The sequence below is a fragment of the Theropithecus gelada genome, chromosome 19 (assembly GCF_003255815.1).
Source record: "Theropithecus gelada isolate Dixy chromosome 19, Tgel_1.0, whole genome shotgun sequence".
Taxonomy (NCBI): Eukaryota; Metazoa; Chordata; class Mammalia; order Primates; family Cercopithecidae; genus Theropithecus; species Theropithecus gelada.
Genome location: NC_037687.1, coordinates 8,462,653 through 8,489,023, shown reverse-complemented (window position 1 = coordinate 8,489,023; position 26,371 = coordinate 8,462,653). Strand labels below are relative to the sequence as shown.

General features: G+C 52.1%; 1 protein-coding gene across 1 annotated transcript in view; it reads left to right on the top strand.

The window, feature by feature from the left end:
• MYO1F (myosin IF) overlaps positions 1-26,371 on the top strand; it is a 54,898-nt gene that overhangs the window by 3,085 nt on the left and 25,442 nt on the right. Inside the window, 11 exon segments of the mRNA XM_025367094.1 lie at positions 17,497-17,634; positions 18,533-18,622; positions 18,729-18,823; positions 19,860-19,947; positions 20,070-20,159; positions 21,131-21,262; positions 21,422-21,556; positions 22,600-22,732; positions 22,933-23,129; positions 25,341-25,421; positions 25,536-25,622. Coding sequence (XP_025222879.1) covers positions 17,497-17,634; positions 18,533-18,622; positions 18,729-18,823; positions 19,860-19,947; positions 20,070-20,159; positions 21,131-21,262; positions 21,422-21,556; positions 22,600-22,732; positions 22,933-23,129; positions 25,341-25,421; positions 25,536-25,622 — 1,266 coding nt within the window.

Genomic DNA, 26,371 nt, shown 5'->3' with positions numbered 1-26,371 from the left:
GAAGGAAGGAAGGAAGGAAGGAAGGAAGGAAGGAAGGAAGGGAAGAAAGAAGGAAGGAAAGAAAGAAAGGGAAGGAAAGAAAGAGAGAAAGAAAAGAAAATCTAATGCCCCACTCCACCGTCCACAGAAAATTGTCTTCCATTAAACCGGTCTCTGGTGCCAAAAATGTTGGGGACCGTTGCTTTACAGAGCACATAACAGGCACTTGATCCATGGTAGCTGCCATTAGCTGGGATGTCCATTCTTTTCTGGATTTAGCAATGGGGATGGATGGAGGTGACCATCGTGGTAATTGGGGAGGAGTTGCTCTTGCTGTGAGTGGTCATTGCTGGGTTGTTGGTATCATTGGCTGTGGTGGTGGTTGTGGCTGTTTCTTGTTGCAGGTTCGTGGTGATAATGGCTCTTATGGGTGGGCTGGTGGCGGTGGCGGTTGGTGTTTAATGTTCGTTGGTGGTGGATTGTTTTCAGCTGGAAGTGCCGGAGACGCTTGGTGACCAGTGGAACGATGGCCATCGGTGGTTGCTGTTATTTGTAGAGGAGGGGTGTTGGCAGTAGCGTTCATTTGCTGCTGATAGTTTATTGTTGGTTTCTGGTAAGATGATGAGCAATAGTGGTGCTGGTTCAGTGTTGGTTTTTGAACAGGATAGGACGGGTGACTGCTGTTTTCTGGGGTTGCTAATGGTAGTTGGTTATGTGTGGTTGCTGATGGCTAGTATTTTTGTTTGTTTGTTTTGTTTCTGAGACAGAGTCTCGCTCTATCAACCCAGCTGGAGTGCAGTGGTGTAATCTCAGTTCACTGTAACCTCCGCCTCCTGGGTTCAAGCAATTCTTATGCCTCAGCCTCCTGAGTAGCTGGGATTACAAACACCTTCCACCACCACACCTGGCTAATTTTTGTGCTTTTAGTGGAGACGCGGTTTTGCCATGTTGGCCAGGCTGGTCTCCAACTCCTAACCTCAAGTGATCCACCTGCCTCGGCCTCCCAAAGTGTGAGATTACAGGTGTGAGCCACTGTGCCTGGCCGATGACTAGACAGTGGTTGGTTTGGTTTTGTTTGTTTTTTTTTTTTTTTTTCTGAGACAGAGTTTTGCTCTTGTTGCCCAGGCTGGAGTGCAGTGGCGCGATCTAGGCTCACCGCAACCTCCGCCTCCCAGGTTCAAGTAATTCTCCTGCCTCAGCTTCCCTAGTAGCTAGGATTACAGGCATGTGCCACCATGCCTGGCTAATTTTGTATTTTTAGTAGAGACGGGGTTTCTCCACGTTGGTCAGGCTGGTCTCGAACTCCTGACCTCAGGTGATCCACCCTCCTCGGCCTCCCAAAGTGCTGGAATTACAGGCATGAGCCACCACATCTGGCTGGTGGTTGGTTATTACAGCTTGGTGTTGGTGGTGGCGATTGTGGGAGATTATAAGGAAGGCAGATGGTGGAATTACTCATAGTCCCTGTCTGACATTGGCTAGTCATGGTGGTATTGGAGTTATCCGCAGTTTCTGTTTGTCTTTGAGAAGGGTAGGAGAGAGAGTGGAGATGTCCACTGATTGCCTTTGGTTGGTGATAGTGGCGATGTGAGGGTAATAGTGGTTGTTTTTAAGGTACAGTCACTGGGCCAGGAACAATGGCTCATGCCTGTAATCCCAGCAGTTTGGAAGATGGAGGTGGGAGGATCACTTGAGGCCAGGAGTTTGAGACCAGCCTGGGAGACATAGCAAGACCCCGTCTGTACAAAGCATTTAAAAATTAGCCAGACATGGTGGCATGGACTTGTAGTACCAGCTACTTCGGAAGCTGAGGTGGGAGGATCACTTGAGCCCAGGAGTTCCAGACTGCAGCGAGCTGTGATGGCACCACTGCACTCCAGCCTGAGCAACAAAAACAGACTTGTTATTTCTAAACAAATAAATAAGATACAGTCACAAAACAGGGAGACCAGTGAAGTGGCTGCTGGGTCCAGAATCAGCGGCCATGAGGATGGACAGGAAAGGCTGGGAGTCAAAAGGAATTTAGGAGGAAGAATCAGTAAGACCTCTAATTGGGCACGGTCACAGTGGCTCACACCTGTAATCCCAACACTTTGGGAGGCCGAGGCAGGTGGATCACTTGAGGCCAAGAGTTCGAGACCAGTCTGGCCAACATGGTGAAACCCCATCTCTACTAAAAATACAAAAATTATACAGGCGAGGTGGCATGTGCCTGTAATCCCAGCTACTCGGGAGGCTGAGGCAGCAGAATTGCTTGAACCCAAGAGGCAGAGGTTGCAGTGAGCTGAGATCACACCACTACACTCCAGCATGGGCACCAGAGCGAGACTCTGTCTCAGAGGGAATTTTTTTAAATGCCTGTAATTGATTAGATGCAAAGAGTGAACATAGCAATGAATCAGAGACAGGCAGGTTTCTGTCTTGGGGGTTGGGGACCGCATCCCAGAGGATCTTCCCCAAAAAGCAGTAGGGGCAAGACCAGGGTTCCCCAGCTCCAGGTTCTGCATGGAGATGTTTGAGGCGGTAGCCACTGACTGTCAGCAATCTCCAGCGACGAGACAAAGAGCCCAGCTCCAGAAAGACAAGGGTCCCCACATATAGAGGCCGGCCACAGTGGCTCATGCCTGTAATCCTAACACTTTGGGAGGCCGAGGTGTGTGGATCATGAGGTCCGGAGATCAAAACCATCGTGGCTAACACAGTAAAACCCCGTCTCTACTAAAAATACCAAAAAAAAAAAAAAAAAATTAGCCGGGCATGATTGCGGGCGCCTGTAGTCCCAGCTACTCAGGAGGCTGAGGCAGGAGAATCACTTGAACCCGGGAGGTGGAAGTTACCAAGATCACGCCACTGCACTCCAGCCTGGGCAACAGAGTGAGAGTCCATCAAGAAACAACAAAGAAAGAAAGAAAAGAAAAGAAAGAAAGAAAGGAAGAAAGGAAGAAAGGAAGAAAGAAAGGAAGGAAGGAAGGAAGGAAGGAAGGAAGGAAGGAAGGAAGGAAGGAAGGAAGGAAGGAAGGAAGGAGGAAGGAAGGAAGGAAGGAAGGAAGGAAGGAAGGAAGGAAGGAAGGAAAGAAGGAAAGAAAGAGAGAGAGAGAGAAAGAGAGAAAGAGAGAGAGAGAGAGAAAGGAAGGAAGGAAGGGAAAGAAAGGAAAGAAAGAAAGGAAGAAAGGAAGAAAGAAAGGAAGAAAGAAAAGAAAAGAAAGAAAAGAAAAGAAAGAAAAGAAAAGAAAAGAAAGAAAAAGAAAAGAAAAGAAAGAAAAAGAAAAGAAAAGAAACGAAACGAAACAGAGTCCAGCCCCCCCGGCTCCCCCAAGGGATGGAGCCTTTGGAGGTGAGAATGTTGTTTGCACAGTGCATGGACGCAGGGTGTGGCCCCAGAGCTCCACTGAGCTGGGGGCAAGGCTCCAAGGCCACCCCCAGGCACCAGGACAGGGTCTGGGAGCTGAGCACTGGCTCCAGAAGCAGCTACGGAGGCTTCGCTCTCCTCCCAGCAACCACAGCTCGCAGGACCCGGGTGAGGAAGGAAGTGGCTGTTTGGTTGCTGTCTTCGATCTAGAGCTCTTGCTCATCACGCCCACAAAGCAGACAGCCTGGAGCCCACGGGGTGAATTGCAAAAGCTCCCTCCTCCAGCCCTTCCTCCTGGCCAGCTCAAGGCCACCATTGATGGGGACAGTGAAGAAGGCTAGCATTTACACTGGAACCTTTGCTTCATTGAATCTGCAGAGCAGCCCATGAGATCTGCATCCCTCGATGTTCCCATTTTCCAAATGAGGAAACTGAGGCAGAGAGGTTAGGCGAGCTGCCCGTACAACCTAAAGTGAAAGAGGATTTTGACTCGGTGACTCCCAAGGCCACACTATTAATAGCCATCTTGGCCGGGCGCAGTGGCTTGCACCTGTAATTCCAGCACTTTGGGAGGCCAAGGCAAGAGGATCAGGAGTCAGGAGTTTGAGACCACCCTAAGCAACACTGTGAGACTTTGTCTCTACTTTAAAAAAAAAAAGGGCTGTGTGCGGTGGCTCATCCCAGTGCCTATCATCCCAGCACTTTGGGAGGCCGAGACAGGCGGATCATGAGGTCAGGAGTTCAAGATCAGCCTGGCCAACATGATGAAACCCCGTCTCTACTAAAAACACAAAAATTTAGCCAGGTGTGGTGGCACGCACCCATAATCCCAGCTACTCAGGAGGCTAAGGCAGGAGAATTGCTTGAACCCGGGAGGCAGAGGTTGCAGTGAGCCTAGATCATGCCGCTGCACTCCAGCCTGAGCAACAGAGTGAGACTCCATCTCAAAAAAAAAAAAAAATTATTAGCCAGGCGTGGTGGTGCGCACCTGTGGTCCCAGCTACTAAGGAGGCTGAGGCAGGAGGATCACTTGAGTCTGGGAGGTCGAGGCTGCAGTGATATGAGACCACTGCATTCCAGCCTGGGCAACAGAACAAGACCCTGTCCAAAAAAACAGTCACCTTGACCACAACCTCCTGTCCTCCTAAGAGATGTGCTGACCCCACATGGCCTGGGCTGCCCATCCCTCCAGGACCACGACCCTCCATTCCAAACGGACTAGAATCCTGGCGTCCACCACACACCCACGGCCTCTCTGGCTGATGTCTCTTGCAGCCGCCACTGATGCTGCCTAGACAGTTCATGTTGCAAGACCTGCCGCCTACAGGAAGCCCTCCCGCCTCTCCATAGTACCCTCCAGCCATGGTCTCCTTTGGGCAACTCAGACACCACTTGGGGAACACCGAGGCTCGCAAGGGCAGGTTCTGGGCCTGGTCCACCTAAGCCTGGTCTCCACCTACCTCCATGCACAGTAGGGGCCCAAGAAGTGTGTTCACTCCATAGCACGCATCCTCCAGCCCCGTAGGCGCCATCACCTTCACCACAAACAGCCCCTCCCTTCTGTGACACCAGGAAAGTTGTCCCCACCTGCCCCAGTTCTGCCTTCTGCCTTGGGTAGAGAGACCTCTCTGAAGAGCTGAAGGAAGAAGCTACCCGTCCTTTCTACCCCAACCACCTCAAGCCCCTGACTGCCTTTCACAAGAGCTCCAGCAGGTTGAGTCATATTCAGCTTGTGGTCAACTGTGACCACAAGCTCTTCGTTGCAACCCCCACCCCCAAGGAAGAGACTTACAAACAAACAGTTTTGACTTGACCCATGGAGACTTGGAGGCCACAGAATGAGAGAGATACGTGGGAGACAGGGCAGGGGGCAGTCTCATCCCAATGAGACTTCATTCATTCATTCATTCATTCAACAAGTACGTATTGACCAGGCTTTCTGTCCAACACTGATGCCTTAAATCCTCTCAAGGTCACAGATGACATTTCCTGAGGCATCTCGGTGCATTTTTTCTCTTTGTTCGCTCCTGTACTCCTCTCAGAGACCCCACACAAGGGTCATTATGGAATCCATTTCGTTATTTGTCATTGTGGTTGTCGTTGTTGAGATGGAGTCTCACTCTGTTGCCCAGGCTGGAGTGCAGTGACGCAAACTCAGCTCACTGCAACCTCCACCTCCTGGGTTCAAGCAATTCCCCTGCCCCAGCCTCCCAGGTAGCTAAGACTACAGACACCCGCCACCATGCCGGGCTAATTTTTGTATTTTTAGTAGAGACGGGGTTTCACCATGTTGGCCAGGCTGGTCTTGAACTCCTGACCTCAAGTGATCTGCCTGCCTCAGCCTCCCAAAGTGCTGGGATTGCAGGCGTGAGCTACCATGTGCGGCCGAATCCATTTGCAAAGAGGGGAAACTGAGGCTTGGAGAAGAGAAGTGACCTCCCTACCTCACACAGTCAGTCAACTGTCAAGCCAGGCCTTGACCCCAATCTCTCATATGCCAAAATTCTCGACTGCCCTCCCCATACCGTATTCACTCGAGCAAAACCCTCTCTCCCTTTGATGCAAGCAGCCTCTGATTTGTACGGTTGGTTGGAGCATGGAGTGTCTGGAGGCCTCGAGTGCCTGAGGCAGGATAGAGAGGGAGAGAATGGGAAGAGAAGGGGGCCCCTCTGCCGGATGAGGGAAGAGGGGAAGGGCAGGAAGAGGAACCAAGTCGTCAGAGCCAGGAGAGCCAAGCGGGCTGACCGGCCTAGCCAGACACAGCTGACTCCAGTGAGGGGAAGTGGCCTCGGGTCTTAGCTCAGCCTGAGCGGCCTGGCAGGCTGAAGGCTCGACTGGCCCCCAAAGGGGATATTGTGGACATGACCCATCTTCTTCCCACCCCGTCCTCATCTGACCTCAGCACCAACCCCGGCGATCTCTGATGCAGACCAGGCTGGGGACGGACAGCTCCGTGGGTCCTCCCCAAGGTCCTCTCTGCACTGCTATGTTCCTGCTGTGTGTCCTTGAAGAGGACACTTAACCTCTCTGTGCTGTAGTTTTCTCTTCTATAAAATGGACCCAGGACGGGTGCGGTGGCTCACGCCTGTAATCTCAGCACTTTGGGAGGCCGAGACGGGCGGATCACGAGGTCAGGAGATCCAGACCATCCTGGCTAACACAGCGAAACCCTGTCTCTACTAAAAATACAAAAAATTACCCGGGCATGGTGGCGGACGCCTGTAGTCCCAACTACTTGGTAGGCTGAGGCAGGAGAATGCTGTGAACCCAGGAGGCGGAGCTTGCAGTGAACCGAAATTGCGCCACTGCACTCCAGCCTGGGCGACAGAGCGAGACTCCATCTCAAAAAAAAAAAAAAAAGCATAGGCTGGAGCCTGGCACACAGAATAAGTGCTAGTTTGGTGTTTGGGTTTCTTGGGTCTTCACCTGTCACCCAGGATGGAGTGCTGCCACCATCATAGCTCACTGTAACCCCGAACTCCTGGGCTCAAGTGATGCTCCTGCCTCAGCCTCCTGAGTGGCTAGGACCACAGGTGCACACCACCATGCCTGGCTAATTTTTTTTTTCTTTTTTTTTGGCAGAGATGGGGGTCTCACTATGTTGCCCAGGCTGGTCTCAAACACCTGGCCTCAAGTGATCCTTCCACCTTGGCATCCCAAACTGCTGGGATGACAGGCGTGAGCCATCCACGCCTGGCCAGGTGTTCACTGTTGTTGTCACTGTTTTCTATGTTATTATTTCCATCCAATCTCCACCCGTAAGCTCTTCAGAGACAAAATGCACTTCCTGTGTCCCCACCCACTTACACAACTGTGCCTGTCCCCAGCCTCTCCCCAAGTACCTGCTTAGAAAAAGAACAGACCCCGTAACTCACAACCCTGTTCCTGCCCCACTAGGCCCATGAACGATGCCACTTTGCCCACAATTATTTATTTTTTAATTTTTATTATTATTATTATTTTTGAGACAGAGTTTTGCTCTTGTCGCCCAGGCTGGAGTGCAATGGCGCGACCTCAGCTCACTGCAACCTCCCGGGTTCAAGTGATTCTCCCGCCTCAGCCTCCCGAGTAGCTGGGATTACAGGCACCCAACACCACGCCCGGCTAATTTTTGTATTTTTAGTAGAGACGGGGTTTTGCCGTGTTGGTCAGGCTGCTCTCGAACTCCCAACCTCAGGTGATCCTCCCGCGTCAACCTCCCAAAGTGCTGGGATTACAGGTGTGAGCTACTGCACCCAACCTGCCCACAATTATATTGTCTCTTCTCATCAACGATCTGGTCTCCCCGTCTTGAAAATGAAACGGGCCGGGCATGATGGCTCCTGCCTGTACTCCAGCACTTTGGGAGGCTGAGGTGGGTGGATCATTTGAACTTGATGTCAGGAGTTACAGACCAGCCTGGCCAACATGGTAAAATCCCTGTCTCTGGCCGGGTTCGGTGGTTCATGCCTGTAATCCCAGCACTGTGGGAGGCTGAGGTGGGCGGATCACCTGAGGTTGGGAATTCGAGATGAGCGTGTCCAACACGGTGAAATCCCATCTCTACTAAAAACACAAAAATCAGCCGGGCGTGGTGGCGGGCACCTGTAATCCTAGCTACTCCAGAGCTGAGGTAGGAGAAGCACTTGAACCCGGAAGGGTTCAACCATGTTCAACCCATGTTGGCCAGGCTGGTCTGGAACTCCTGACCTCAAGTGAGCCATCCGCCTCAGCTTCCCAAAGTGCTGAGACTACAGGCATGAGCCACCATGCCCAGCTAGCACCCACTTCTTATAAAAACACCTAATTAGGCCTCCTTTAAATCCCAACATTAACCTCAGACAATGGATACACTCGACTCTCATAGTTTCAAAAATAATCAGTGTGATTGCCTGTAGTGAAGACCTTACAATAAAGTGTGTGTCCAAATATGAGAGTGCTAGGGTCAGGCCAAGGCATGGTGGCTCACGCCTGTAATCCCAGCACTTTGGGAGGCTGAGGCAGATGGATCTCCTGAGGTCAGGAGTTCGAGACCAGCCTAACCAACATAGTGAAACACCATCTCTACTAAAAATACAAAAAAAAATAGCTGGGCGTGGTGGCAGGCTCCTGTAATCCCAGCTACTAGGGAGGCTGAGGCAGGAAAATCGCTTGAACCCGGAAGGCGAAGGTTGCAGTGAGCTGAGATTGCGTCATTGCACTCCAGCCTGGACAACAAGAAACTCCGTTTCAAAAAAAAAAAAGAAAGAAAGAAAGAGAAAAATCCTGTCTCTACTAAAATTACAAAACATTAGCTGGGCATGGTGGTGCATGCCTATAATCCCAGGTACTCAGGAGGCTGAGGCACAAGAATCGCTTGAATCCAGGAATCAGAGGTTGCAGTGAGCTGAGATCTCACCACTGCACTCCAGCTTGGGCGATAGAGCAAGACTGTGTCTCAAAAAACAAACAAAAAAAAAACTGGCCAGGCACAGTGGCTCACGCCTGTAATCTCAGCACTTTGGGAGGCCAAGGCGGGTGGCTTCCCTCAGGTCAGGAGTTGGAGACCAGCCTGACCAACATGGTGAAACCCCATCCCTACTAAAAATACAAAAAAATTAGCCAGGCATGGTGGCAGGCGCCTGTAGTCCCAGCTACTTGGGAGGCTGAGGCAGGAGAATCACTTGAACCCAGGAGGCAGAGGTTGCAGTGAGCTGTGATTGCACCACTGCACACCAGCCTGGGCAACAGAATGAGACTCGGTATCAAAACAAAAAAAGGAAAGAAGGTGCTAAGGTCAGTGGTCCAAGAAGGCCCAGGAGAGCCACCAGGTGCTCCCACCTGTACACAAGTATGACAGTCCCACCTACAGGTCACTTTTAACGCGACCACCGGCAGGACTTTCAACAAAGTGAGCTTCCAAAATGTTGAACTTGGCCAGGCACCGTGGGTCATCCCTGTAATCCTTGCCCTCTGGGAGACTGAGGCAGGAGGATTGCTTGAATCCAGGAGTTAGAGACCAGCCTGGGCAACATAGGGAGATCCCATCTGTAAAAAAAAAAAAAATTTTAAGTAGCTGGGCACAGTGGTACTTGTCTATGGTCCCAGCTACTCAGGAGGCTGGGGTGGGAGGATCACTTGAGCCTGGATGTCAAGGCTATAGTTAGCTATGATTGCACCAGTGCACTCCAGCCTGGGCAACAGAGCAAGACCCTGTCTCAAAAAAATAAATTAAATAAGTTTTTAAAATAAAGTGTTGAGCTCTTAGCACACTGAACAAAACTAAAATCTCCCAGCTGGGCCCAGTGGCTTCCACCCATACGCCCAGCTACTCAGGAGGTCAAGGCAGGAGGATTACTTGGGCCCAGGAGTTCAAGGCTGCAATGATGTATGATCGCACCAGTGCACTCCAGCCTGGGTGACAGAGTGAGACCTTGTCTCAACAAAGACAAGAAAAAGAAAGGAAGGGCTGGGTGCGGTGGCTCACGCCTGTAATCCCAGCACTTTGGGAGGCTGAGGCAGGTGGATCACGAGGTCAGGAGATCGAGACCATCCTGGCTAACATGGTGAAACCCCGTCTCTACTAAAAATACAAAAAAAAAAAAAAAAAAAAATTAGCCAGGCGTGGTGGTGGGCACCTGTAGTCCCAGCTACTCAGGAGGCTGAGGCAGGAGAATGGCGTGAACCCGGAAGGCGGGGCTTGCAGTAAGCCGAGATTGCGCCACTGCACTCCAGCCTGGGTGACAGAGCGAGACTTCGTCTCAAAAAACAAAAAAAAAAAAAAGAAGAAGAAGAAGAAAGGAAAAAAAAGAAAAGGGAAGGAAGGGCCGGGTACGGTGGCTCACGCCTGTAATCCCAGCACTTTGGTAGGCTAAGGTGGGTGGATCACGAGGTCAGGAGTTCAAGACCAGCCTGGCTAATACGGTGAAACCCCGTCTCTACTAAAAATACAAAAATTAGCTGGGTGAGGTGGCATGCATCTGTAGTCCCCGCTGCTCAGGAGGCTGAGGCAGAAGAATCGCTAGAACCCAGGAGGTGGATGTTGCAGTGAGCCAAGATTGCACCACTGCACTCCAGCCTGAGCGACAGAGTGAGACTCCATCTCAAACAAAAAAAAAAGAAAGAAAGAAAAAAAGAAAAAGGAAGGAAGGAAGGGAGGGAGGGATGGACGGATGGACGGAAAGGGAAGGGAAGAAAAGAAAGAAGGAAAGAAAACAATGGAAGGAAATAAGGGAAGGAAGGAAGGAAGGAGAAAAAAGAAGCCAGGCATGGTGGCTCACTCCTGTAATCCCAGCTCTTTGGGAGGCAGAGGTGGGAGGATAGCTTGAGCCCAGGAGTTTGAGACCTGCCTGGGCGATATAGCGAGACCGCATTCTCCATTAAAAGGAAAAGAAAGAAGAGAGAGAGAGAAAGACAGAAAGAAAAAGAAAGAAAGAGAGAGAGAGAGAGAGAGAGAGAGAGAGAGAGAAAGAAAGAAAGAAAGAAAGAAAGAAAGAAAGAAAGAAAGAAAGAAAGAAAGAAAGAAAGAGAGAAAGAGAGGAAGGAAGGCAGGGAGGGAGGAAGAAGGAAGGAAGGAAGAAAGGAAGGAAGGAAAAGGAAGGAGGGAGGGAAAGAGAGAAAGAGAAAGAAAGAAAGGAAGGAGAAAGAGAAAGAAAGAAAAGAAAGAAAGAAAGATGGAGGGAGAGAGAAAGGAAGGCAGGCAGGGAGGGAGGAAGAAGGAAGGAAGGAAGGAAAAGGAAGGAGGGAAGGAAAGAGAGAGAGAGAAAGAAAGAGAAAGAAAGAAAGGAGAGAAAGAAAGAAAGAAAAAGAAAGAAAGAAAGGGAGAGGGAGGGAGGGAGAAGGACGGAAGGGAGGAAGGAGGGAGGGAAAGAGAGAAAGAGAAAGAAAGAGAGAGAAAGAAAGAGAAAGAAAGAAAGATGGAGGGAGAGATGGAGAAAGGAAGAGAGAGATGGAGGGAGAAAGGAAGAAAGGAAGGAAGGGAGGGACAGAGTGAGAAAGGAAGGGAGGGAGGGAGGGTGAGAAAGGAAGGGAGGGAGGGAGGGAGAGAATTCATGCCGACTACTCTGGCCAGGAGCAGTGTGAGGGGTTGAAGCCCTGACTACCCCTGCATTCCATTCTCTGTCTCTGCTGCAGCCACACCTCCTTACCTTTCTCCCAGACAGTTAACCCCGCCTGGTGCACGCTTTCTTCCAGCTATTTATCAAAACCCTTTTCAGGCCAGGCACAGTGGCTCACACCTGTAATCCCAGCATATTGGAAGGCCAAGGTGGGAGGATCACTTGAGCCCAGGAGTTAGACATCAGCCTGAGCAACAGAGCAAGACCCTGTCTCTATGAAATATTTAAAACTTAGCCAGGCGTGGCTGGGCGCGGTGGCTCACGCCTGTAATCCCAGCACTTTGGGAGGCCGAGGTGGGCGGATCACGAGGTAAGGAGATCAAGACCATCCTGGCTAATACGGTGAAACCCTGTCTCTACTAAAAATACAAAAAATTGGCTGCTGTGGTGGCGGGCGCCTGTAGTCCCAGCTCCTCAGGAGGCTGAGGCAGGAGAATGGCGTGAACCTGGGAGCTTGCAGTGAGCTAAGACCGCACCACTGTGCTCCAGCCTGGGCGACAGAGCAAGACTTCGTCTCAAAAAAAAAAAAAAAAAATTAGCCAGGCACGGTGGCATGTGCCTGTAGTCTCAGCTACGCCGGAGGCTGAGACAGGAGGATCACTTGAGCCCAGGTCAAGGCTGCAGTGAGCCATGACTTTGCCACTGCACTCCAGCTTGGGAGACAGAGTGAGACCCTCTCTCAAAAACCAAACCAAACCAAACCAAAAAATTCCTTCTCAGCACCAGCCCAGCCTCCTGGGCGTGGTTTTTTTTTTTTTTTTTTTTTTTTTGAGACCAAGTCTTGCTCTGTTTGCCCAGGTTGGAGTGCAGTGGTGCAATCTCAGCTCACTGCAACCTCTGCCTCGAGGGATCAAGCGAGTCCTCCTGCCTCAGCCTCCTGAGTAGCTGGGATTACAGGCGCGCACCACCACACTTGGCTAATTTTTTGTATTTTTATTATGTTGGCCAGGCTGGCCTCGAACTCCTGACCTCAGGTGATCCACCTGCCTCAGCCTTCCAAAGTGCTGGGATTCCAGGCGTGAGCCACCGCGCCCGGCCAAGAACCTGTCCTTTGCTGTTGAATAGACCCAGGTTCAAATCCCACACCCTTGGAAACAATACCTGCATCTTTAGTCCAGTGTCCTTAGGGAAGCTGCTATACTTCTGCAGCCTCCATTTCCCTCCGAGCCTGCCCCACACTGAGATGATGTGATGATGGCTGGTAATATCGATGATCTGCCTCCCCCAAACCAGCATAGGTGCTCTGTGAGTGTTCATTCTTTCTTTCTTTCTTTCCTTCCTTCTTCCTTTCCTTTCCTCTCCTCTCCTCCCCTCCCCTCCCCTCTCCCTTCCTTCCTCCCTCCCTCCCTCCCTCCCTTCCTTCCTCTTTCTTTCTTTCTTTCTCTCTCTCTCTCTCTTTCTTTCTCTCTCTTTCTTTCTTTCAGATGGAGTTTCAGGCATGATCTGGGCTCACCGCAACCTCTGCCTCCCTAGCGATTTGTTCTGCTTCAGCCTCCTGAGTCACTGGGATTACAGGTGTGCACCACCACGCCAGGCTAATTTTTGTATTTTTAGTAGAGACAGGGTTTCACCGTGTTGGTCAGGCTGGTCTCAAACTCCCGACCTTAGATGATCTGCCCGCCTCGGCCTCCCAAAGCGCTGGGATTACAGGTGTGAACCACCACGCCCGGCCGTGTTAATTCTTTCAAACGCCCTTCAGCCTGGGTCTATCCTCATAACCACTCAGGCTTGGAGAGGGGCACCAGCCTCCCATCCCACCTTGTTCCCCCAAAGCAGTTCATCCTCTCATCAACCCTGGGAAGTGGAGCTGCCTCTCCTGTTTACAGATGAGATGGAGACTCACAGCAGCAGCTGTTTGCCCGGTCAGGATCAGAACCCAGATCTACCCCCATGCCAAAGGCTGGGCTTATTTAATGCCCATGGACATCCCTCAACAACCCCCACCTCTAGCTGTCAGCGTGTCCAGAATCTGACCATGCACCTCCACCTCCCCCCGACCCCGCTCAAGAACATTCCGTGGCTCCCCAGTACCCCCAGGAGAGACTGGCTCCACTTCTGCCTTACAGTGGCCCATGTGGACGCTTCTGCTTGAGCCCTGCCTGTATCCCTGGAATCCACTGGCAAACACAGTCCACTTTAAAGACTTCAATCCTGGCCAGGCGCGGTGGCTCACGCCTGTAATCCCAGCACTTTGGGAGGCCGAGGCGGGCGGATCACGAGGTCAGGAGATCGAGACCATCCTGGCTAACACGGTGAAACCCCATCTCTACTGAAAATACAAAAAATTAGCCGGGCCCAGTGGCAGGCAGGGCGCCTGTAGTCCCAGCTACTCAGGAGGCTGAGGCAGGAGAATGGCATGAACCCGGGAGGCGGAGCTTGCAGTGAGCCAAGATTGCGCCACTGCACTCCAGCCTGGGCGACAGAGCAAGACTCTATCTCAAAAAAAAAAAAAAAGACTTCAATCCCGGACTGGGAGCTGTGGCTTATGCCTGTAATCCAGCAGTTAGGAAGGTCGCTTGAGCTCAGGAGTTCAAGACCAGCCTGAGCCACATGGTGAAACCCCATCTCTACCAAAACTACAAAAAATTAGCTGGGCTTGGTGGTGTGTGCCTGTAGTCCCAGCTACTCAGGAGACTGAGGTGGGAGGATCGCTTGAGCCCTGGAGGCAGAGGTAGCAGCGAGCCATTGTCTCACCACGGCATTCCATCCAGCAACATAGTAAGACCCCATCTCAAAAAAACAAAAATACTTCATTCCCAGCTTCGTTTGCCCTGGGGGGGGTGGGGTTTGCTCTCAGTCTGGGTTTCTTTCTTTACCTTTGTCCCTTGTTCATTTGACAGAGAAAAGACTCAGCCCCAGTCTCTGCCTCCAGCAGTTCCTGGCCTGGGGATGGGGGGCTTTCGGGAGAAGAGATATCTTATCTGACCATGAGTTCACCAAATGGGATAGTTCCAAGTTGCCATCACTCCTATCTGTCAGACTACTCCTTTGCAGAGATGTACTGAATAGAGACAGAGTGAGCCTGAGAAAGCCACGATGTTTAAGGCACCAGATAAATTCAGTGGGGCTAAAAGGAGAGCAACCAGGGCAGGCTTCCTGGAAGAGGAGTTTTTTGGAGAGCATGTGCCTCAGTCTCCTCCATGGGGCCTAAAGAAAGTGTCGTAGGCCGGGCGCAGTGGCTCAAGCCTGTAATCCCAGCACTTTGGGAGGCCGAGACGGGCGGATCACAAGGTCAGGAGATGGAGACCATCCTGGCTAACACGGTGAAACCCTGTCTCTGCTAAAAAATACAAAAACCTAGCCAGGCGAGGTGGCGGGCGCCTGTAGTCCCAGCTACTCAGGAGGCTGAGGCAGGAGAATGGCGTGAACCCGGGAGGCGGAGCTTGCAGTGACCTGAGATCCGGCCACTGCACTCCAGTCTGGGCGACAAAGCGAGACTCTGTCTCAACAACAACAACAAAAAAGAAAGTGTCGTCTGGGTCAGGCAAGGTGACTCATGCCTGAAATTCCAGCACTTTGGGAGATTGAGGTGGGAGGATCACTTGAGGCCAGAAGTTAAAGACCAGCCTGAGCAGCATAGCAAGACTCCATCAATACAAAAAAATTTAAATATTAGTTGGGCATGGTGACACACACCTGTGGTCCCAGCTACTCAGGAGGCTGAGGTGGGAGGATCTCTTGAGCCCAGGAGGTCAAGGCTACAGTGAGCTATGATCCCGCCACTGCACTCCAGCCTGGGTGACAGAACAAGACTGACTCAAAAAAAAAAAAAAAGAAAGAAAAAAGAAAAAGAAAAGAAAAAGAAAAACAGAGAGGAAGTGAAATGAGAAAGTGGGAATCTGGGAAGGTGCTGGCACTACTGAGGGTCAAGGTGAAGGGACACAGAGGAGAAGGCCATGGCAGGGGCAGCAGGGAGGCAGGGCTGGGAGTAGAGGGTGGAGCTGAGGAACAAAGTCACACACAGGCACAGAGGGCAGAGGTCACAGGACATGGTGGCCTGGAGGAGCTCAAAGGGACCAGCTGGGATGTGTGACCACAAGAGAAGAGGAGAGGTGGGAGGGGGAGAAGGAAGGAGACCACATAGCAGCAGTGGGTCAAATGCCACAGAGAAGTCAGGGACTGGCCTGGGCCTGGGGAGGGGATGGGGGATGTGAAAGGGAGAGGCTGGGAGGCTGGCAGGAAGTGAGAACCATGATGTGCCCACTTCCCACCAAGTTGCCCGGGTCTCCCTGCTCTGCTCCTGCAGTCTGCCCTGCTCCTGTGCCCTGCCCGTCTAGCCTGGCATCCTTCATGGGAAGTGAGGGGCACTAGGTGGGGTGACGAATGGGCAAAGAGAGCAAAGGAGAGGGCTGAGGGGCTGGGTGTGGTAGCTCACGCCTATAATCCCACCACTTTGGGAGACTGAGACAGATAATCCATTGAGTCTCGGAGTTCAAGACCAGCCGGGGCAACATAGCAAGACCCCATCTCTACAAAAAATACAAAAATTATCCAGGCATGGTGGTGCACATCTGTAGTCCCAGCTACCCGGGAGCCTGTGGTGCGATGGGAGAATTGCTTGAGCCCAGGATGTAGAGGCTGCACAGAGCTATGATCAAACCACTGCACTCCAGCCTGGGTGACAGAGTGAGACCCTGTCTCAAAACTTTTTTTGTTTGTTTTTTTGTTTTTTTGTTTTGTTTGTTTCTTTTCTGAGACAGAGTTATCCAGGCTGGAGTGTAGTGGCAAAATATCAGCTCACTGCAACCTCCGCATCCTGGGCTCAAGTGATCCTCCCACCTCAGCCTCCAGAGTAGCCAAGACCACAGACACATGTCACCATTCTTGTCTAATTTTTCTATTTTTTGTAGAGATGGGGGTCTCGCTATGTTGCCCAGGCTGGTCTTGAACTCCTGGCCTCAAGCAGTCCTCCCATCTCGGCCTCCCAAAGTACTGGGATTACAGGTTGAGCCATTGCGTCTGGCCCCACTGATCTTTTACTGTCCTCATAGTTTTGCCTTTTCCAGAATATCCTATAGTTGGAATCAGACAGTATATAGCCTTTTCAGATTGCCCTTTTTTTTTTTTTTTTGAGACAGAGTTTAGCTCTTGTTGCCCAGGCTAGAGTGAAATGGCGTGATCTCGGCTCACTACAACCTCCGTCTCCCAGGTTCAAGCGATTCTCCTGCCTCAGCCTCCCGGGTAGCTGGTATTACAGGCATGCACCACCACACCTGGCTAATTTTGTATTTTTAGTAGAGACGGGGTTTCACCATGTTAGCCAGGGTGGTCTCAAACTCCTGACCTCGGATTCACTCGGCTCGGCCTCCCAAAGTGCTGAGATTACAGACGTGAGCCACCACGTCCGGCCTTTTCTTTTAATAGAGACAGGGCCTTGCTATGTTTCTTTTAATAGAGGACAGGGTCTCGAACTCCTGGCCTCAAGTGATCCTCCTGCCTCAACCTCCCAAAGTGCTGGGATTATAGGCATGAGCCATTGCACCTGGCGAAAAAAAAATTAATTAAAAAAAAAAGAGAGAGAGAGAGAGAAAGAAAGAGGCCGGGTGCGGTGGCTCACGCCTGTAATCCCAGCACTTTGGGAGCCTCAGGTGGGTGGATCACTTGAGGTCAGGAGTTCTAGACCAGCCTGGCCAACATAGTGAAACCCCGTCTCTATCAAAAATATAAAAAAACTAAAATTAGGTGGGCACCTGTAATCCCAGCTACTCGGGAGGCTGAGGCAGGAGAATCGCTTGAACCCGAGAGGTGGAGATTGCAGTGAGCCGAGATTGCGCCACTGCACTCCAGCCTGAACGACAGAGTAAGACTCTGTCTCAAAATAAATAAATTAATTAAAAATAAAAATAAAAAAAATAAAGAGGGCTGAGGGCTGGATCTGAGGCGGTGCAACTTCTGTCTGGGGCAGGGGGCCTGGCTTGGTTCCTGCCAGCCTCTCCTGGAGATGGGGAAGGAGGAATGGAGGTGGAGCTGGGGATGTGGAGCTGGGGAGGTGGAGCTGGGGAGGTGGGACAGAACCCAGAAGTTGATGGCGTCGGTGAGCCAGGTCCGCATCCCCGTGCAAGGGCTCACCTCGAACCCCTTCTCACCCCCTAGGGCAGCAAGGAGCGCTTCCACTGGCAGAGCCACAACGTGAAGCAGAGCGGCGTGGACGACATGGTGCTCCTTCCCCAGATCACCGAAGACGCCATTGCCGCCAACCTGCGGAAGCGCTTCATGGACGACTACATCTTCGTACCCTGGGCCAAGGATGGAGGCGGGCAGGCAGGGAAGGAATGAATGGCTGGGCCATGGACGGAGAGGAGGGTGATGGAGCAGAGGGAGGGATGGGCCGGGAGAGCACCAGGCGGTGAGACAGAGGACAGACAGAGTGACAGCAGGGCTCTGGTTGGGGGCAGCTGTGGCTGCCACTGCTCCCTCTGTCCTGGAGAAGCTCAGCCCCAGCGTGTTCCATTTCCCCCATTCCACATCCAACCCTGGTTTTTTTTCTTTTCTTTCTTTTTTTTTTTTTTTTTTTGAGATGGAGTCTTGCTCTGTCGCCCAGGCTGGAGTGCAGTGGCACAATCTCGGCTCACTGCAACCTCTGCCTCCCTGATTCAAACGATTCTCCTGCCTCAGCCTCCCAAGTAGCTGGGATTACAGGCATGAGCCACCATGCCTGGCTAATTTTTTTGTTTTTGTGTTTTGTTTTTGAGACTGAGTGGCTCTTGTTGCCCAGGCTAGCATGCAATGGCACAATCTCAGCTCACTGCAACCTCTGCCTCCCAGGTTCAAGTGATTCTCCTCTCTCAGCCTCCCAAGTAGCCAGGATCACAGGCACGCATCACCATGCTCGGCTAATTTTTTGTATTTTTAGTGGAGACAAGGTTTCGCCATGTTGGCCAAGTTCGTCTTGAACTCCTGACCTCAAGTGATCTGCCTGCCTCGGCCTCCCTAAGTGCTGGGATTACAGGCATGAGCCACCGCACCCGGCCAGCCCTGTTTTTTCCAAGAGACTCGAGGTGCATCCAATATCTCCATCTCTTCCACCTCCAAGCAATGCAGTTCTGGGAAGCCCTGGGTGGGGACAGGATGAGGGGACAGGGAGGACAAAACCTACCAGTACACTGCACGACCCTTAACCATCCCTCAGACCTACATCGGCTCTGTGCTCATCTCCGTAAACCCCTTCAAGCAGATGCCCTACTTCACCGACCGTGAGATCGACCTCTACCAGGGCGCGGTGAGGCTGGGGCTGGGTGGGAGGCAGAGGCTGGCGCTGGGTGGGAGGCACAGCCCCGAGACCTCTAGCCCCCAGCCCTGGGCTGAGACCTGACCTCCCCCACCAGGCCCAGTATGAGAATCCCCCGCACATCTACGCCCTCACGGACAACATGTACCGGAACATGCTTATTGACTGTGAGAACCAATGTGTCATCATTAGGTATGGACGGGGTTGGGGCGCCACAGACCCTGCTGCCCAGGCCCCCACTGAAACATCATCACTGCCCCCAGGGAGGTTTGCCTGAAACTCGCAATCTGAACACAGCCCTGCTGTCCCTCTCTGCCCTCACCCTGTTTTATTTTCCTTGTCACCATCTGACTCACAATGTATTTTATTGATTCATTCTGCTATTGTCTGTCTGTCCCCTCTAAATGTCACCTCAGGCCAGGTGTAGTGGCTTATGCTTATAATCCCGGCACTTTGGGAGGCCAAGGTAAGAGGATCTCTTGAGGCCAGGAGTTCAAGACCAGCCTGGGCAACATGGCAATACCCTGTCTCTATAAAAATAAAATAATTAGCCACGCACTGTGGTGCATGCCTGTAGTCCACAGCTACTCAGGAGGCTGAGGAGGGAGGATTGCTTGAGCCCAGGAGTTCCAGGCAGGAACAGGGGGCTATGATCACACCACTGCACTCCAGCCTGGGCAACAGAATGAGACCCCATCTCAGTCAATCCATCTATACCAGCTCTATGAGAGCAGAGAGAGAGAGAGAGAGAGAGAGAGAGTGTGTGTGTGTGTGTGTGTGTCAGAGTCTCAGTCTGTCACCTAGGCCGGAGTGCAGTGGTGCAACCTCAGCTCACTGCAACGTCCGCCTCCCAGGTTCAAGCAATTCTCCTGCCTCAGCCTCCTGAGTGGCTGGCTGGGATTACAGGCGCCTACCACCATGTCCGGCTAATTTTTGTATTTTAACAGAGTGTGGGTTTCACCATGTTGGCCAGGCTGGTCTCAAACTTTTGACCTCAAGTGATTCTCCCTCCTCAGGCCCCCAAAGTGCTGGGATTATAGGATTATATGAGCCACCATGCCCGGCTGAAAGCAGAGATTTTATCTGTCTTGTTCATTATGGCATCCCCAGTACCCGGAATACTGGCAGGCACACAGTAGGTGCTTAATGAATAAATAGTCAGGCACTAAAAAGGGCTCTTCCCCCCCAACCCCATCCACTGATCATTTATTCCTCCATTCATCCCCAGTGGAGAGAGTGGAGCTGGGAAGACAGTGGCAGCTAAATACATCATGGGCTACATCTCCAAGGTGTCTGGCGGAGGCAACAAGGTCCAGGTGAGACGAGAAAAACAGAAGGATGAGCTGGGTCGCCCTCACCTGCATGGTAGTGCAGCCCCACTCATCTGCACTCCTGCCCCATTCTGACTTCTTCCCACCCAACCTGCCTCTGCCCCCAGCATGTCAAAGATATCATCCTGCAGTCCAACCCGCTGCTCGAGGCTTTCGGCAACGCCAAGACTGTGCGCAACAATAATTCCAGCCGCTTTGTGAGTCTCTGCAGCTCTGCTTGGAGAAGCTGCTCCATCCGTGCTGACCTTTCTACACACACAACCACACATACACACATCTGCATTGCCAGGACAAGAGCCCATTGGAAACCCAGCAGGAAATACCTGCTCCTGAATGGGAGACTCACTTCCTGCTCATGGTCCATTTCAAAAGGGAGTCCCCCATTGGCAGAACTGTGGAGGCCATGACACCCCTGTGTAACATTCTTAAATGCTCCCTGGCTGCAGCCATGCTACATTGTTCACATTCACATTTCAGGTCCAATTTAGTCCCTCATTTATTCCTTCTTTCGACAATAGTTCTGGGACTCATTCTTTGTGTGGGTGCTGTGCTGGGCCCAGTGGAAGACAGGATAGGTAAACAGATCTGAATTCAGGGTCTGATTCTGTCATTGTGAGCTGTGTAGCCTGGGGGAAAAAAATCGATGTAACTTCCTGAGTTTCCTTTGTTTGCTCATCCATAAAATGGGGATGATGTTAATATCCATCTCATAGACTTTAGTATTACACCTGCACATGCACATGGTTTACTAAATTCCATACCCTTGGACTGGGTACGGGGGGGGGCTCACGCCTGAAATCCCCGCACTTTGGGAGGCTGGGACAGGTGGATCACTTGAGGTCTGGAGTTCAAGACCAGCCTGGCCAACGTGATGAAACCCCGTCTCTACCAAAACTACAAAAATTAGCTGGGCGTGGTGGCGGGCACCTGTAGTCCCAGCTACTCAGGAGGCTGCGGCAGGAGAATCACTTGAACCCAGGAAGTGGATGTTGCAGTGAGCCGAGATAGCGCCACTGCACCCCAGCCTGGGCAACAGAGTGAGACTCTGTCCCAAAAAAAAAAAAAAGGAAGAAGGGAAGAGAGGCAAGGCTCATAAGACCCATCCCTAATCCTTCCCCGACCTGTACCCCAGAATGCTGGGGTGCTGACATGGTTCTCTCGAATTCAGGGCAAGTACTTTGAGATCCAGTTCAGCCGAGGTGGGGAGCCGGATGGGGGCAAGATCTCCAACTTCTTGCTGGAGAAGTCCCGCGTGGTCATGCAGAATGAAAATGAGAGGAACTTCCACATCTACTACCAGGTGCAGGGAAGAGGCTGGGGGAGAGTGAGCCCCACCTGGAGCCCAGCAGGGTGGACAATGGGAAAGTACATGCTTGGGAGGGCATGGCAGGGCAGATGGGGGGATCACAGGGGCTGAGCCAGGCAAGCACCAGATGCATGAACATTGCACACCCTCCAGCTGCTGGAAGGGGCCTCCCAGGAGCAAAGGCAGAACCTGGGCCTCATGACACCAGACTACTATTACTACCTCAACCAATCGGACACCTACCAGGTGGACGGCACCGACGACAGAAGCGACTTTGGTGAGACTCTGGTGAGCACCGGCCTCCACCCCAGTCCCCAGCCAGGCAGACCTCAGCCCCAGAAACTCCCCTGAGTTACAAATTAGGAAAACGAAGCCCAGCCCAGGCACAGTGGCTCACGCCTGTAATCCCAGCACTTTGGGAGGCCGAGGCAGGCAGATGACTTAAATTCAGGAGTTTGAGACCGGCCTGGCCAATGTGGTTAAACCCCGTCTCTACTTAAAATACAAAAATTAGCCGGGCATGATGGTGCGTGACTGTAATCCCAGCTACTGGGGAGGCAGAGGCAGGAGAATTGCTTGAAACCAGGAGGCAGAAGTTGCAGTGAGCCGACATCACAACACTGCACTCCAGCCTGAGCAACAGAGTGAGACTCCATCTCAAAAACCAAAAAAAGACCAGGCGCGGTGGCTCATGCCTGTAATCCCAGCACTTTAGGAGGCCGAGGCAGGTGGATTACCTGAGGTCAGGAGCTCGAGACCAGCCTGGCCAACATAGTGAAACCCCGTCTCTACTAACAATACAAAAATTAGCCAGGCGTGATGGCATGTGCCTGTAGTCCCAGCTACTCAGGCGGCTGAGGCAGGAGAATCGCTTAAACCCAGGAGGTGGAGGTTGCAGCGAGCCAAGATAGCGCCACTGCACTCCCACCTGGGTGAAAGAGTGAGACTCTTTAAAAAATAAAATAGGAAACCAAAGCCTAGGCCAGACATGGTGCTCACACCTGTAATCCCAGGTATTCGGGAGGCTGAGGCAGGAAAATTGCTTGAATCCGGGATGAGGAGGTTGTAGTGAGCCAAGATCACGCCACTGCACTCCAGCCTGGGCAACAGAGGGAGACTCTGTCTCAAAAATAAAAAATATAATAAAAAACAAAGACCAGAGAGGTGCAGGCACTTGCCCAAGGTCACGCAGCAAGTGATTGAAAGGGGCAGGACGGGGACCCAAGGGTGCTCACTCCCTGAATCCGTGCTGTGGCCCCTCAAGCCTGCCCCTGGAGGCAGGTTGGAGGCCGGGATTCGCGGCACAGTTCCTGCTCCTGTTGCACCCACAGAGCGCCATGCAGGTCATTGGGATCCCGCCCAGCATCCAGCAGCTGGTCCTGCAGCTGGTGGCGGGAATCTTGCACCTAGGGAACATCAGTTTCTGTGAAGACGGGAATTACGCCCGAGTGGAGAGTGTGGACCGTGAGTGTGGGTGTCAGGGAGGGCAGGATGAAGCCTGTGGGTGTGTGAACTGCGTCCTCCCAGCTCCGCCCCCAGGAAGCTTAGAGCCCACGAGGACAACGTCGGTGTCACTGGCAAGATGGGGATAATAGGAGGCCCATGCAGGAGGCACAAGAGCCCAACCAACTGTCCCGTTTTTGCCCTGACCTTTGCCCCGGTAGTCCTGGCCTTTCCCGCCTACCTGCTGGGCATTGACAGTGGGCGACTGCAGGAGAAGCTGACCAGCCGCAAGATGGACAGCCGCTGGGGCGGGCGCAGCGAGTCCATCGATGTGACCCTCAACGTGGAGCAGGCAGCCTACACCCGCGACGCCCTGGCCAAGGGGCTCTATGCCCGCCTCTTCGACTTCCTCGTGGAGGCGAGTGGGGCTGGGGCTGGAGGGCAGAGTGGGCGCTCTGGGGTCACAAACATTTATGGAGGCCGAGTGCCGTGGCTCACGCCTGCGATCCCAATGCTTTGGGTGGCTGAGGTGGGAGCATCGTTTGAGGCCGGAAGTTCGAGACTAGCCTGGGTGGCTGGGTGCGGTGCCTCACGCCTGTAATCCCAGCACTTTGGGAGGCTGAGGTGGGCGGATCTCCTGAGGTCGGGAGTTCGAGACCAGCCTGACCAACATGGAGAAACCCCGTCTCTACTAAAAATACAAAATTAGCCGGGCGTGGTGGCACATGCCTGTAATCCCAGCTACTCCGGAGGCTGAGGCAGGAGAATTGCTTGAACCCGGGAGGTAGAGGTTGCCGTGAGCTGAGACCGTGCCATTGCACTCCAGCCTAGGCAGCAAGAGCAAAACTCTGTCTAAAAAAAAAAGAGAGAGAGAGAAAAAAAGACTAGCCTGGGCAACATAGCAAGACCCCATCTCTACCGAAATTTCCAGTTAGTTGGGTGTGGTGGTGTGCACTTGTGGTTCCACCTACTCAGGAGGCTGAAGTTGGGGGATCGTTTGAACCCAGAAGGTCAGGGGTGCAGTGAGCTATGATTGCACTGTTGCACTCCAGGCTAGGTGACAGAGCAAGACTCTGTCTCTAAAAAAAAAACACCTTGGCCAGATGTAGTGGCTCATGCCTGTAATCCCAGCACTTTGGGAGGCTGAGGCAGGTGGATCACTTGAGGTCTAGAGTTCAAGACCAGCCTGGCCAACATGGTGAAACCCCATCTCTACTAAAAATTACCCAGGAGTTGTGGCACATGCCTTACATGCCTTTAATCCCAGCTACTTGGGAGGCTGAGGCAGGAGAATCACTTGAACCCGGGAGGTGGAAGTTGCAGTGAGCTGAGATCATGCCATTGCACTCCAGCCTGGGCAACGGAGCGAGACTGTGTCTCAAAATAAATAATAAAATAAAATAAAATAAAATAAAATAAAATAAAATAAAATAAAAACTTTTTTAATGTATGGAGTCAGCCTGGGCAACAGGGCGAAACCCTTTCTCTACAAAAATACAAAAATTAGCCGGGCACAGTGGCTGGTGCCTGTAATGCCGGCTGTTCAGGAGGCTGAGGTGGAAGAATCCCTGAGCCCAGGAAGTTGAGGCTGTAGTGAGCCATGATCAAGCCACTGCACTCCAGTCTGGGCAACAGACTGAGACATTATCTCAAAATAAAAAATAAAAATAAATAAAGTATAAAATGTATGGCTGGCCGGGCGCGGTGGCTCAAGCCTGTAATCCCAGCACTTTGGGAGGCCGAGACGGGCGGATCACGAGGTCAGGAGATCGAGACCATCCTGGCTAACACGGTGAAACCCCGTCTCTACTAAAAAATACAAAAAACTAGCCGGGCGAAGTGGCGGGCGCCTGTAGTCCCAGCTACTCGGGAGGCTGAGGCAGGAGAATGGCGTAAACCCGGGAGGCGGAGCTTGCAGTGAGCTGAGATCCGGCCACTGCACTCCAGCCCGGGTGACAGAGCGAGACTCCGTCTCAAAAAAAAAAAAAAAAAATTTAAAATGTATGGCCAGGCACAGTGGTTCATGCCTGTAATCCCAGCACTTTGGGAGGTCAAGTTGGGCAGATCACCTGAGGTCAGGAGTTTGAGATCAGCCCTGGCCAACATGGCAAAACCCCATCTCTACTAAAAATATGAGAATTAGCCAGGTGTGGTGACGCATGCCTGTAATCCCAGCTACTTGGGAGGCTGAGGCAGAAGAATCTCTTGAATCCTGGAGGCGGAGGTTGCAGTGAGGCGAGATTGCGCCACTGGCTTTCCAGCCTGGGCAACAGAGTGAGACTCCACCTCAAAAAAAAAAAGAAAAGAAAAAGCCCCATAAAGTAGTTGCTATTATCAACCCGTTTTAAAGATAAGAAAATAGAGGTGCAGAGAGATTCAGGGGCAGAGTCAGCTCCGGAGCCACGGACCCTGATGCACTGACACTTGGGTTTCTCCTCTGAGTGACTGACTGGGGAGTGGGGAGACTATACACAGAGCCAGGAAGGGCAGAGCTAAAGAGGGCTGGAGGGAAACTGGCATGAGGGGACATCACCCATGAAGTTGGCTAGGCGTGTGTCTAAGGAGTGGTGGGCGGGGGCTTCAGATCTGACCGATGCCTACTGACCTCCTGTCTCCACTCACACCACAGGCCATCAACCGTGCTATGCAAAAACCCCAGGAAGAGTACAGCATCGGTGTGCTGGACATTTACGGCTTCGAGATCTTCCAGGTATGGCCCCCTGCCTCCAGCCCACATCCTGTCCTCCCTGGGGCAGCCTGAGGTGGCCATAAGAACTTCTAGCACCAGGACATTGAGGGAAGGACCCTTTTCCTCCTTCTGCAGAAAAATGGTTTCGAGCAGTTTTGCATCAACTTCGTCAATGAGAAGCTGCAGCAAATCTTTATTGAACTCACCCTGAAGGCCGAGCAGGTGGGCAGCCAAGCGGCCAGGGATGGAGGATCCTGGGGTGGGGGTGGGGTGGAAGGACCATGAGGATTCCTTAGCAACTAGGGGACACCTCAGCCCTCCCCACCACGTTCCCACCTCTCTGTGCCAACCTGCCCAGGCTCCATAGTGACACTTCCTTCTGCCTCTAAAGCTTTGGGAAGGACCGTGCCTCTTAGTTCATTCATTCAGCAATTATTTATTAAGCACCTGTTGTGTGCCAGGTACTGTTTAGGGTGCTTGGAGACACAGCTGTGAACAATAAGGCAATAGTCCCTGCTGTCTGCATTTAGCCCCTCCCCCAGAAGCAGAGCCTGAGGCAGGGATTCAGGGACAAATGGTTTTTCTGGGAGGCAATCCCAGGAAGCTCCAAGAGGAGACAGAGGAAGTGAGTCAGGGATTTTTTTTTTTTTTTTTTTTGAGGCAGAGTCTCGTTCTGTCGCCCAGGCTGGAGTGCAGTGGCATGATCTCAGCTCACTGCAACCTCTGCCTCCAGGGTTCAAGTGATTCTCCTGCCTCAGCCTCCCAAGCAGCTGGGACTACAGGCACCCGCCACCATGCCCAGCTAATTTTTATATTTTTAGTAGAGACAGGGTTTCACCATATTGGCCAGGCTGGTCTCAAACTCCTGACCTCATGATCCACCCACCTCAGCCTCCCAAAGTGCTGGGATTACAGGTATCAGCCACCATGCCTGGCCCTTTTTTTTTTTTTTTTTTTTTTTTTTTTTTTTT